Here is a 12,383-nt window from a genome sequence, read left to right as displayed (position 1 = left end):
AAGACATAATTGTACCCGCCTCTACTACTACCTCTGGCAGCCCATTCCAGACACTCACTACCCTCTAAGTGAAGAAATTGCCCCTCTGGGCCCTTCTCAATCTCTCCCCTCTCACCTTAAACCTATGCCCTCTCGTTTTAGACTCCCCTACCTTTGGGAAAAGATGTTGACTATCTACCTTATCTATGCCCCTCATTATTTTATAGACCTCTATAAGATCACCCCTAAGCCTCCTACGCTCCAGGGAAAAAAGTCCCAGTCTATCCAGCCTCTCCTTATAACTCAAACCATCAAGTCCCGGCAACATCCTAGTAAATCTTTTCTGCCCTCTTTCCAGTTAAATAATATCCTTTCTATAATAGGGTGACCAGAACTGCACACAGTATTCCAAGTGTGGCCGTACCAATGTCTTGTACAACTTCAACAAGACGTCCCAACTCCTGTATTCAATGTTCTGACCAATGAAACCAAGCATGCCGAATGCCTTCTTCACCACCCTGTCCACCTGCGACTCCACCTTCAAGGAGCTATGAACCTGTACTCCTAGATCTCTTTGTTCTATAACTCTCCCCAACATCATACCATTAACTGAGTAGGTCCTGGCCTGATTCGATCTGCCAAAATGCATCACCTCACATTTATCTAAATTAAACTCCATCTGCCATTCGTCGGCCCACTGGCCTAATTGATCAAGATCCCGTTGCAATCCTAGATAACCTTCTTCACTATCCACTGTGCCACCAATCTTGGTGTCATCTGCAAACTTACTAACCATGGCCTCCTAAATTCTCATCCAAATCATTAATATAAATCACAAATAACAGTGGACCCAGCACCGATCCCTGAGGCACACCACTGGTCACAGGCCTCCAGTTTGAAAAACAACCCTCTACAACCACCCTCTGCCTTCTGTCGTCCAGCCAATTTTGAATCCAATTGGCAACCTCACCCTGGATCCCGTGAGCTTTAACCTTCTGCAACAACCTACCATGCGGTACCTTGTCAAAGGCTTTGCTAAAGTCCATGTAGACAACGTCTACTGCACTGCCCTCATCTACCTTCTTGGTCACCCCCTCAAAAAACTCAATCAAATTTGTGAGACATGATTTTCCACACACAAAGCCATGCTGACTGCCCCGAATCAGTCCTTGCCTCTCTAAATGCTTGTAGATCCTGTCTCTCAGAATACCTTCTAGCAACTTACCTACTACAGACGTTAGGCTCACCGGTCTGTAGTTCCCAGGCTTTTCTTGCTGCCCTTCTTAAACAAGGGCACAACATTCGCCACTCTCCAATCTTCAGGCACCTCACCTGTGGCTGCCGATGATTCAAATATCTCTGTTAGGGGACCCGCAATTTCTTCCCTAGCCTCCCACAACATCCTGGGATACATTTCATCAGGTCCCGGGGATTTATCTAACTTGATGCGCTTTAAGACTTCCAGCACCTCCTCCTCTGTAATATGCACACTTCTCAAGACATCACTATTTATTTCCCTTAGTTTCCTAACATCCATGCCTTTCTCCACCGTGAATACCGATGAGAAATATTCATTCAGGATCTCACCCAACTCTTGTGGCTCTGCACATAGATGTCCTTGTTGATCCTTAAGAGGCCCTACTCTGTCCCTAGTTACTCTTTTCCCCTTTATGTATCTGTAGAATCTCTTTGGATTCTCCCTTGCATAGCAAATGTGGTCCCTTTGTTCAAAAAGGGGAGCAGAGACAACCCCGGCAACTATAGACCGGTGAGCCTCACGTCTGTAGTGGGTAAAGTCTTGGAGGGGATTATAAGAGACAAGATTTATAATCATCTAGATAGGAATAATATGATCAGGGATAGTCAGCATGGCTTTGTGAAGGGTAGGTCATGCCTCACAAACCTTATCGAGTTCTTTGAGAAGGTGACTGAACAGGTAGACGAGGGTAGAGCAGTTGATGTGGTGTATATGGATTTCAGCAAAGCGTTTGATAAGGTTCCCCACGGTAGGCTATTGCAGAAAATACGGAGGCTGGGGATTGAGGGTGATTTAGAGATGTGGATCAGAAATTGGCTAGCTGAAAGAAGACAGAGGGTGGTGGTTGATGGGAAATGTTCAGAATGGAGTACAGTCACAAGTATGTACCGGTCAGGCAGGGAGGAACAAGGATCTGTTCTGGGGCCGTTGCTGTTTGTCATTTTTATCAATGACCTCTAGGAAGGCGCAGAAGGGTGGGTGAGTAAATTTGCAGACGATACTAAAGTCGGTGGTGTTGTCGATAGTGTGGAAGGAAGTAGCAGGTTACAGAGGGATATAGATAAACTGCAGAGCTGGGCTGAGAGGTGGCAAATGGAGTTTAATGTAGAGAAGTGTGAGGTGATTCACTTTGGAAGGAATAACAGGAATGCGGAATATTTGGCTAATGGTAAAGTTCTTGGAAGTGTGGATGAGCAGAGGGATCTAGGTTTCCATGTACATAGATCCCTGAAAGTTGCCACCCAGGTTGATAGGGTGGGGAAGAAGGCCTATGGAGTGTTGGCCTTTATTGGTAGAGGGATTGAGTTCCGGAGTCGGGAGGTCATGTTGCAGCTGTACAGAACTCTGGTACGGCCGCATTTGGAGTATTGCGTACAGTTCTGGTCACCGCATTATAGGAAGGACGTGGAGGCTTTGGAGCGGGTGCAGAGGAGATTTACCAGGATGTTGCCTGGTATGGAGGGAAAATCTTATGAGGAAAGGCTGATGGACTTGAGGTTGTTTTCGTTGGAGAGAAGAAGGTTAAGAGGAGACTTAATAGAGGCATACAAAATGATCAGGGGGTTGGATAGGGTGGACAGTGAGAGCCTTCTCCCGCGGATGGATATGGCTGGCACGAGGGGACATAGCTTTAAACTGAGGGGTAATAGATATAGGACAGAGGTCAGAGGTAGGTTCTTTACGCAAAGAGTAGTGAGGCCGTGGAATGCCCTACCTGCTACAGTAGTGAACTTGCCAACATTGAGGGCATTTAAAAGTTTATTGCATAAACATATGGATGATAATGGCATAGTGTAGGTTAGATGGCTTTTGTTTCGGTGCAACATCGTGGGCCGAAGGGCCTGTACTGCGCTGTATTGTTCTATTGACCTACCCTTCACAAAGCCATGCTGACTTTCCCTGATCATATTATTCCTATCTAGATGATTATAAATCTTGTCTCTTATAATCCCCTCCAAGACTTTACCCACTACAGACGTGAGGCTCACCGGTCTATAGTTGCCGGGGTTGTCTCTGCTCCCCTTTTTGAACAAAGGGACCACATTTGCTGTCCTCCAGTCCTCTGGCACTATTCCTGTAGCCAATGATGACATAAAAATCAAAACCAAAGGTCCAGCAATCTCTTCCCTGGCCTCCCAGAGAATCCTAGGATAAATCCCATCAGGTCCCGAGGACTTATCTATTTTCAGCCTGTCCAGAATTGCCAACACCTCTTCCCTACGTACCTCAATGCCATCTATTCTATTAGCCTGGGGCTCAGCATTCTCCTCCACAACATAATCTTTTTCCTGAGTGAATACTGATGAAAAATATTCATTTAGTATCTCGCCTATCTCTTCAGACTCCACACACAATTTCCCATCCCTGTCCTTGACTGGTCCTACTCTTTCCCTAGTCATTCGCTTATTCCTGACATACCTATAGAAAGCTTTTGGGTTTTCCTTGATCCTACCTGCCAAATACTTCTCATGTCCCCTCCTTGCTCGTCTTAGCTCTCTCTTTAGATCCTTCCTCGCTACCTTGTAACTATCCATCGCCCCAACTGAAGCTTCACACCTCATCTTCACATTGGCCTCCTTCTTCCTCTTAACAAGAGATTCCACTTCCTTGGTAAACCACGGTTCCCTCGCTCGACGCCTTCCTCCCTGCCTGACCGGTACATACTTATCAAGAACACGCAGTAGCTGATCCTTGAACAAGCCCCACTTATCCAGTGTGCCCAACACTTGCAGCCTACTTCTCCACCTTATCCCCCCCAAGTCACGTCTAATGGCATCATAATTGCCCTTCCCCCAGCTATAACTCTTGCCCTGCGGTGTATACTTATCCCTTTCCATCATTAACGTAAACGTCACCGAATTGTGGTCACTGTCCCCAAAGTGCTCTCCTACCTCCAAATCCAACACCTGGCCTGGTTCATTACCCAAAACCAAATCCAACGTGGCCTCGCCTCTTGTTGGCCTGTCAACATATTGTTTCAGGAAACCCTCCTGCACACACTGTACAAAAAACGACCCATCTATTGTACTCGAACTATATCTTTTCCAGTCAATATTTGGAAAGTTAAAGTCTCCCATAATAACTACCCTGTTACTTGCGCTCTTATCCAGAATCATCTTCGCCATCCTTTCCTCTACATCCCTAGAACTATTAGGAGGCCTATAAAAAACTCCCAACAGGGTGACCTCTCCTTTCCTGTTTCTAACTTCAGCCCATACTACCTCGGAAGAAGAGTCCCCATCTAGCATCCTCTCCGCCACCGTAATACTGCTCTTGACTAGCAGCGCCACACCTCCCCCTCTTTTGCCTCCTTCTCTGAGCTTACTTAAACACCTAAATACACTCAACAAATTTCCCTCCATCCAAGCCCCTAATGCTATGGCTGTCCCAGTCAATGTTGGGAAAGTTAAAGTCCCCTACTATTACCACCCTATTATTCTTGCAGCTATCTGTAATCTCCTTACATATTTGCTCCTCAATTTCCCGCTGACTATCTGGGGGCCTGTAGTACAGTCCTACCAAGGCGATCTCCCCCTTCTTATTTTTCAGTTCCACCCATATAGACTCAGTGGGCGAACCCTCGGATATATCCCCTCTAACTACTGCCGTGATGTTCTCCCTAATCAAAAACGCCACTCCCCCTCCTCTCTTACCTCCTGTTCTATCCTTTCTATAGCATCTGTACCCCGGAACATTGAGCTGCCAGTCCTGCCCCTCCCTTAGCCATGTTTCAGTCATAGCTATAATATCCCAGTCCCATGTGCCCGTCCATGCCCTGAGTTCATCCGCTTTGCCCGTCAGGCCCCTTGCATTGAAATAAATGCAGTTTAATGTAGACCTTCCTTGCTCTCTGCCCTGCTTTCTCTGGTCATGCTTTACACACTCTCCCTTCCTGCCTTTTGTTTCCGTCCCCACTGACTTCCTACATCGGTTCCCATCCCCCTGGCACATTAGTTTAAACCCTCCCCAACTGCACTAGCAAACACCCCCCCGAGAACATTGGTTCCGGTCCCACCCAGATGCAGACCGTCCGATTTGTACAGGTCCCACCTCCCCCAGAATCGGTCCCAATGTCCCAGGAATTTGAAACCCTCCCTTTTGCACCATCTCTCAAGCCACGTATTCATCCTAGCTATCCTGTCATTCCTTCTCTGACTATCACGTGGCACTGGTAGCAATCCTGAGATTACTACCTTTGAGGTCCTACTTTTTAGTTTAACTCCTAACTCCCTAAATTCAGCTTGTAGGACCTCATCCCGTTTTTTACCTATATCGTTGGTGCCTATATGTCTGGGTATATACGGATGGCGTGCCCCCCCCCTCCCCTTTTACAGGACCTCATGCTCCTAGTTTAAGACCCGCTCCTTGTCCGGGTATCTATGGAGCTTTGCGGTGATCGCTGTGGGCGGTTCTCTGATTTGAGCCTTTGCCCGAGTTATCCGGGCTCTGTCTACTTCTGGGGCTTTTTGGAGCAGCTTACTCCCCGACTCATTTCCCCAGCATTCGTGCTGGATAATCGGGTGGGTTCCTGCCCTCCCGTACCCTCGGTCAGCCCAGCCATCCTCCGATCCTGGGGGCTGGAACTATTCTCCTGGTCCGCGACCGTCCCCAAGAGCACTCCCTGGGCTGCCACTAACCTTGCCACCTCTGTTCCCTGTGCAGGAGTCTGGTCACTCTGGTCAGTTGCAGCTCTCTCCAATTCCCGCACCGTCACATCCTGGGTTGATGGAGTCATGGAACATAGAACAGACAGTGGAGAAAGAGGCCATTCGGCCCATCGAGTCTGCACCGACCCACTTAAGCCCTCACTTCCACCCTAACCCAATAACCCCTCCTAACCCTTTTTGGTCACTAAGGGCAATTTATCACAGCCAATCCACCTAACCTGCCGTCTTTGGACTGTGGGAGGAAACCGGAGCACCCGTAGGAAACTCCCGCAGACAGGGGCAGCACGGTAGCATTGTGGATAGCACAATTGCTTCACAGCTCCAGGGTTCCAGGTTCAATTCCGGCTTGGGTCACTGTCTGTGCGGAGTCTGCACATTCTCCCCGTGTATGCGTGGGTTTCCTCCGGGTGCTCCGGTTTCCTCCCACAGTCCAAAGATATGCAGGTTAGGTGGATTGGCCATGATAAATTGCCCTTGGTGTCCAAAATTACCCTTAGTGTTGGGTGGGGATACTGGGTTATGGGGATAGGGTGGAGGTGTGGACTTGGGTAGGGTGCTCTTTCCAAGAGCCGGTGCAGACTCGATGGGCCGAATGGCCTCCTTCTGCACTGCAAATTCTATGAAACGTGCAGACTCCGCACACACAGTGACCCAGCGGGGAATCGAACCTGGGACCCTGGCGCTGTGAAGCCACAGTGCTAACCCCTGTGCTACCGTGCTGCCGAAGTCCCTCAGCGTTGGCTGCTCCTGTCCCAGGAGTGCTGCCCATGGTGCAGTCCACCCAGTCCGCTGGTCCTCTGTCCGCAGACTCCTGGTGTCCGCCGTCTGTGTCCCCCTCTCCTGGATCTTTCCATTCCTCCTGTCTTTCTGTTTCGTGGTTGATCAGAGGGCATTTTTCTTTTGGGTGGCTGTTGGCCTTGTATCAGGTCAGCGTTTCCAGAGGAGAGCCAGCTCCCTACGACTGTCCAGCACTTCGCCACCGCGCAAGTCCGTTCTTTATATTCTGACCAATCATCTGACCTCCAATCTTTCCCAGTTAGATGTTTTTTCCTCAAGTTTGGTGCTTTCCTTAACTCCTTTCGTGAACCGCGGATCGAGGGTCCTCCCCTTCGGATCTTCATTTATACTAGGAATATACTTTGCGTGTTCTGAAATAGTCCCTTCAGTCTCTGCCACTGCTTCCTGATTGGTGTACCCTCAGCCGACGATCCGGGTCACTGCCGCGAGTTCAGTTTCCATGCCCACAAAATTGGCCTAATTTAATTTTAAAAAGCTAGTCTCAGACCCACTCTTTCAAACTGGATGTGAAATTCAATCATATTGTGGACGCGGCGACCCTGTGGAGCCTTTTCTCCGAGACCATTAGTTCACTCTGGCACATTACACAGTACCAAGTCTAATACAACCTGCTCTCTGCCTGCTCCCAGAATGTTCTGCTCCAAGAATCTGTCGCAAAAACACCCCATGAGCTCGTCATCCAGGCTCCTGCCAATCTGACTTTTCCAGTTTGTATGTGCAATAAAATCTTCTGAAGATGTTCCTGTCGCCCAGACTTCCAGGGCTAAATGGCTTCCTCCTGTTCCTCGGGGGGTGTTGGGGGGTTGAGGCTTTGGGGTGGCGGGGTCCAGCGGAGGTTCGCAAGAAAGATCCCTGCAATGAAGGACTTGTCGTATGAGGAACGGTTGAGGACTCTGGGTCTGTACTTGTTGGAGTTTAGAAGGATGAGGGGGGTCTTATTGAAACTTACAGGATACTGTGAGGCCTGGATAGAGTGGACGTGGAGAGGATGTTTCCACTTGTAGGAAAAACTAGAACCAGAGGACACCATCTCCGACTAAAGGGACGATCCTTAAACACAGAGATGAGGAGGAATTTCTTCAGCCAGAGGGTGGTGAATCTGTGGAACTCTTTGCCGCAGAAGGCTGTGGAGGCCAAATCACTGAGTGTCTTTAAGACAGAGATAGATAGGTTCTTGATTAATAAGGGGGTCAGGGGTTATGGGGAGAAGGCAGGAGAATGGGGACGAGAAAATATCAGCCATGATTGAATGGCGGAGCAGACTCGATGGGCCGAGTGGCCTAATTCTGCCCCAATGTCTTATGGAGATAATTATGGACCCTCTTGACTATCCTTTTTATCTCTCTTCCTGTCTAGTACAAGGGAGTGTCAAACATTCATCTCCCGAAGAGTTACTTCATGACTCACGGTTCCAAGGTCCGCTCCGAAAGCTTCATCAACCTACGGGAGGTGTCGTCTCGTTTCAGACTCCCTCCGGGAGAATATCTCATCGTCCCGTCTACTTTCGAACCTCAAAAGATCGGAGACTTTGCCCTGAGAGTATTCACTGAGAATCATTCCGAGACTGAGTGAGGAGGGGCAACGGGAGTGTGGGAACTGATTTCTCTCCCCCCCCCCCCCCCCCCACTGTCTCTCCCCTTCTGTCTCCACCCTTCTCCCCCCCTCGGTCTCTGTTCCTCTCTTTCTCTCGCTCTCTCTCTTCCCCCTCTCTCTCAATCATTCTAGGTCTTCTCTCACTCTTTCTGTCTCTATCCCTCCCTCTGGTCTTTCTCTCTCTCCCCCTCTCTCACTATTATGAGGTTGTGCAGTCTGTTCAGAATAGTTTCAGTTTTTTTCTCTTGTGTTCACAGACCTCTCGACATTGAGGAGATTCAGGCCACATTCGATGATGAGGTAATCGTGTCTCTCCCTCCCCCGTCCCCCTCCTCTCCTCCCCTCCCCCTCTCACCCTTCATTTAACCCTCCCTCACTCCCCATCTACCCTCCCTATTCATCCACAATCTGGGGGTGACCATTGACCAGAAACTGAACTGGACCCAGCCACATTAATACTGTGGCTACCAGGGCAGGTCAGAGGCTGGGAATCCTGCAGCGAGTAACTCACCTCCTGACCCCCCAAAGCCTGCCCACCATCTACAAGGCACAAGTCAGGAGTATGATGGAATACTCTCCACTTGCTGGATGAGCGCAGCTCCAACAACACTCAAGAAGCTCGACACCATCCAGGACAAAGCAGCCCCGCTTGATTGCTCCCCCTTCCACAAACATTCAAACCCTCCACCACCGACACACAGTGGCAGCCGTGTGTACCATCTCTGTGGGCCAGCAGTAGCAGAATTGCATCAACCACAGTCTGCAACCTCCTGGCCCGGCCTATCCCCCACTCCGCCATTACCACCCAGCCAGGGGATCAACCCCGGTTCAATGAAGAGAGCAGGAGAGCATGCTGGGAGCAACATCAGGCAGCCCGGAAAATGAGGTGTCAGCCTGGTGAAGCTACAACACAGGACTACCTGTGTACCAAACAGCATCAGCAGCCAGTAATAGACAGAGCCAAGCGATTGCACAACAGATCTAAGCTCTGCAGTCCTGCCGCATCCAGCCGTGAGTGGACAATTAAACAACTCACTGGAGGAGGAGGCTCCACAAATACCCCCGTCCTCAATGCTGGAGGAGCCCAGCACATCTGTGCAAAAGACAAGACTGAGGCATTCGCAACAATCTTCAGCCAGAAGTGCCGAGTGGATGATCCGTCTCGGTCTCCTCCGGAGGTCCCAGCATCACAGAGGTCAGGGTTCAGCCAATACGATTCACTCCAGGTGGTATCAAGAAATAGCTGAAGGCTCTGGATCCAGCAAAGGCTCTGGGCCCTGACAATATCCCAGCAATAGTGCTGAAGACTTGTGCTCCAGAACTTGCCGCACCCCTAGCCACGCTGTTCCAGTGCGGCTACAACACTGGCATCTACCCGGCAGTGTGGAAAATTGCCCAGGTGCCCAGTGGTTAGCACTGTTGCTTCACAGCACCAGGGTCCCAGGTTCGATTCCCGGCCCTGGGTCACTGTCTATTGTCACAAGTCGGCTTCAATGAAGTTACTGTGAAAAGCCCCTAGTCGCCACATTCCGGCGCCTGTTCGGGGAGGCTGGTACGGGAATGGAACCGTGCTGCTGACATTGTTCTGCATTACACGCCAGCTGTTTGGTCCACTGTGCTAAACCAGCCCCTTAAAATGTTCAGCACCATTCGCGACTCCTCAGATAATGAAGCAGTCCCTGTCCAAATGCAGCAAGACCCGGACAATATCCAGGCTCGGGGCTGACAAGGGGCAAGTTACATTCGCTCCACACAAGTGCCCGGCAATGACCATCTCCGACAAGAGATCATTCTCCCTCACTCCCCGTCTACCCTCCCTCACTCCCCGTCTACCCTCCCTCACTCCCCGTCTACCCTCCCTCACTCCCCGTCTACCCTCCCTCACTCCCCGTCTACTCTCCTCACTCTCCGTCTACCCTCCCTCACTCCCCGTCTACCCTCCCTCACTCCCCGTCTACTCTCCTCACTCTCCGTCTACCCTCCCTCACTCCCCGTCTACCCTCCCTCACTCCCCGTCTACTCTCCTCACTCTCCGTCTACCCTCCCTCACTCCCCGTCTACCCTCCCTCACTCCCCGTCTACTCTCCTCACTCTCCGTCTACCCTCCCTCACTCCCCGTCTACCCTCCCTCACTCCCCGTCTACCCTCCCTCACTCCCCGTCTACCCTCCCTCACTCCCCGTCTACCCTCCCTCACTCCCCGTCTACCCTCCCTCACTCCCCGTCCACCCTCCCTCACTCCCCGTCTACCCTCCCTCACTCCCCGTCTACCCTCCCTCACTCCCCGTCTACCCTCCCTCACTCCCCGTCTACCCTCCCTCACTCCCCGTCTACCCTCCCTCACTCCCCGTCTACCCTCCCTCACTCCCCGTCTACCCTCCCTCACTCCCCGTCTACTCTCCCTCACTCCCCGTCTACCCTCCCTCACTCCCCGTCTACCCTCCCTCACTCCCCGTCTACCCTCCCTCACTCCCCGTCCACTCTCCCTCACTCCCCGTCTACCCTCCCTCACTCCCCGTCTACCCTCCCTCACTCCCCGTCTACTCTCCTCACTCTCCGTCTACCCTCCCTCACTCCCCGTCTACCCTCCCTCACTCCCCGTCTACCCTCCCTCACTCCCCGTCTACCCTCCCTCACTCCCCGTCTACCCTCCCTCACTCCCCGTCTACTCTCCTCACTCTCCGTCTACCCTCCCTCACTCCCCGTCTACCCTCCCTCACTCCCCGTCTACTCTCCCTCACTCTCCGTCTACCCTCCCTCACTCCCCGCCCACCCTCCCTCACTCCCCGTCTACCCTCCCTCACTCCCCGTCTACCCTCCCTCACTCCCCGTCCACTCTCCCTCACTCCCCGTCTACCCTCCCTCACTCCCCGTCTACCCTCCCTCACTCCCCGTCTACCCTCCCTCACTCCCCGTCTACCCTCCCTCACTCCCCGTCTACCCTCCCTCACTCCCCGTCTACCCTCCCTCACTCCCCGTCCACTCTCCCTCACTCCCCGTCTACCCTCCCTCACTCCCCGTCTACCCTCCCTCACTCCCCGTCTACCCTCCCTCACTCCCCGTCTACCCTCCCTCACTCCCCGTCTACCCTCCCTCACTCCCCGTCTACCCTCCCTCACTCCCCGTCTACCCTCCCTCACTCCCCGTCTACCCTCCCTCACTCCCCGTCTACCCTCCCTCACTCCCCGTCTACCCTCCCTCACTCCCCGTCTACCCTCCCTCACTCCCCGTCTACCCTCACTCACTCCCCGTCTACCCTCCCTCACTCCCCGTCTACCCTCCCTCACTCCCCGTCTACCCTCCCTCACTCCCCGTCTACCCTCCCTCACTCCCCGTCTACCCTCCCTCACTCCCCGTCTACCCTCCCTCACTCCCCGTCTACCCTCCCTCACTCCCCGTCTACCCTCCCTCACTCCCCGTCTACCCTCCCTCACTCCCCGTCTACCCTCCCTCACTCCCCGTCCACTCTCCCTCACTCCCCGTCCACTCTCCCTCACTCCCCGTCCACTCCCCGTCTACCTTCCCTCACTCCCCATCTACTCTCCCTCACTCCCCATCTACCCTCCCTCACTCCCCGTCTACCCTCCCTCACTCCCCGTCTACCCTCCCTCACTACCCGTCTACCCTCCCTCACTCCCCGTCTGTCCTCCCTCACTCCCCGTCTACCCTCCCTCACTCCCCGTCTACCCTCCCTCACTCCCCGTCTACCCTCCCTCACTACCCGTCTACCCTCCCTCACTCCCCGTCTGTCCTCCCTCACTCCCCGTCTACCCTCCCTCACTCCCCGTCTACCCTCCCTCACTCCCCGTCTACCCTCCCTCACTCCCCGTCTACCCTCCCTCACTCCCCGTCTACCCTCCCTCACTCCCCGTCTACCCTCCCTCACTCCCCGTCTACCCTCCCTCACTCTCCGTCTACCCTCCCTCACTCCCCATCCACTCTCCCTCACTCCCCGTCCACTCTCCCTCACTCCCCGTCCACTCTCCCTCACTCCCCGTCCACTCTCCCTCACTCCCCGTCCACTCTCCCTCACTCCCCGTCCACTCTCCCTCACTCCCCGTCCACTCTCCCTCACTCCCCGTCCACTCT

General features: G+C 52.7%; 1 protein-coding gene across 1 annotated transcript in view; it reads left to right on the top strand.

Moving 5' to 3' along the window:
• The window catches only part of LOC140411514 (calpain-2 catalytic subunit-like), a 244,484-nt gene that overhangs the window by 147,888 nt on the left and 84,213 nt on the right, over window positions 1-12,383 (top strand). Inside the window, exons 11-12 of the mRNA XM_072500600.1 lie at window positions 8,059-8,270; window positions 8,553-8,595. Of these exons, the coding sequence (XP_072356701.1) occupies window positions 8,059-8,270; window positions 8,553-8,595 (255 nt within the window). The remainder of the gene's footprint in view (window positions 1-8,058; window positions 8,271-8,552; window positions 8,596-12,383) is intronic.

Source organism: Scyliorhinus torazame, chromosome 4, assembly GCF_047496885.1.
Source record: "Scyliorhinus torazame isolate Kashiwa2021f chromosome 4, sScyTor2.1, whole genome shotgun sequence".
NCBI lineage: Eukaryota > Metazoa > Chordata > Chondrichthyes > Carcharhiniformes > Scyliorhinidae > Scyliorhinus > Scyliorhinus torazame.
The sequence above is the reverse complement of the archived record's forward strand: the minus strand, read 5'-3'. Positions and strand labels throughout refer to the sequence as shown.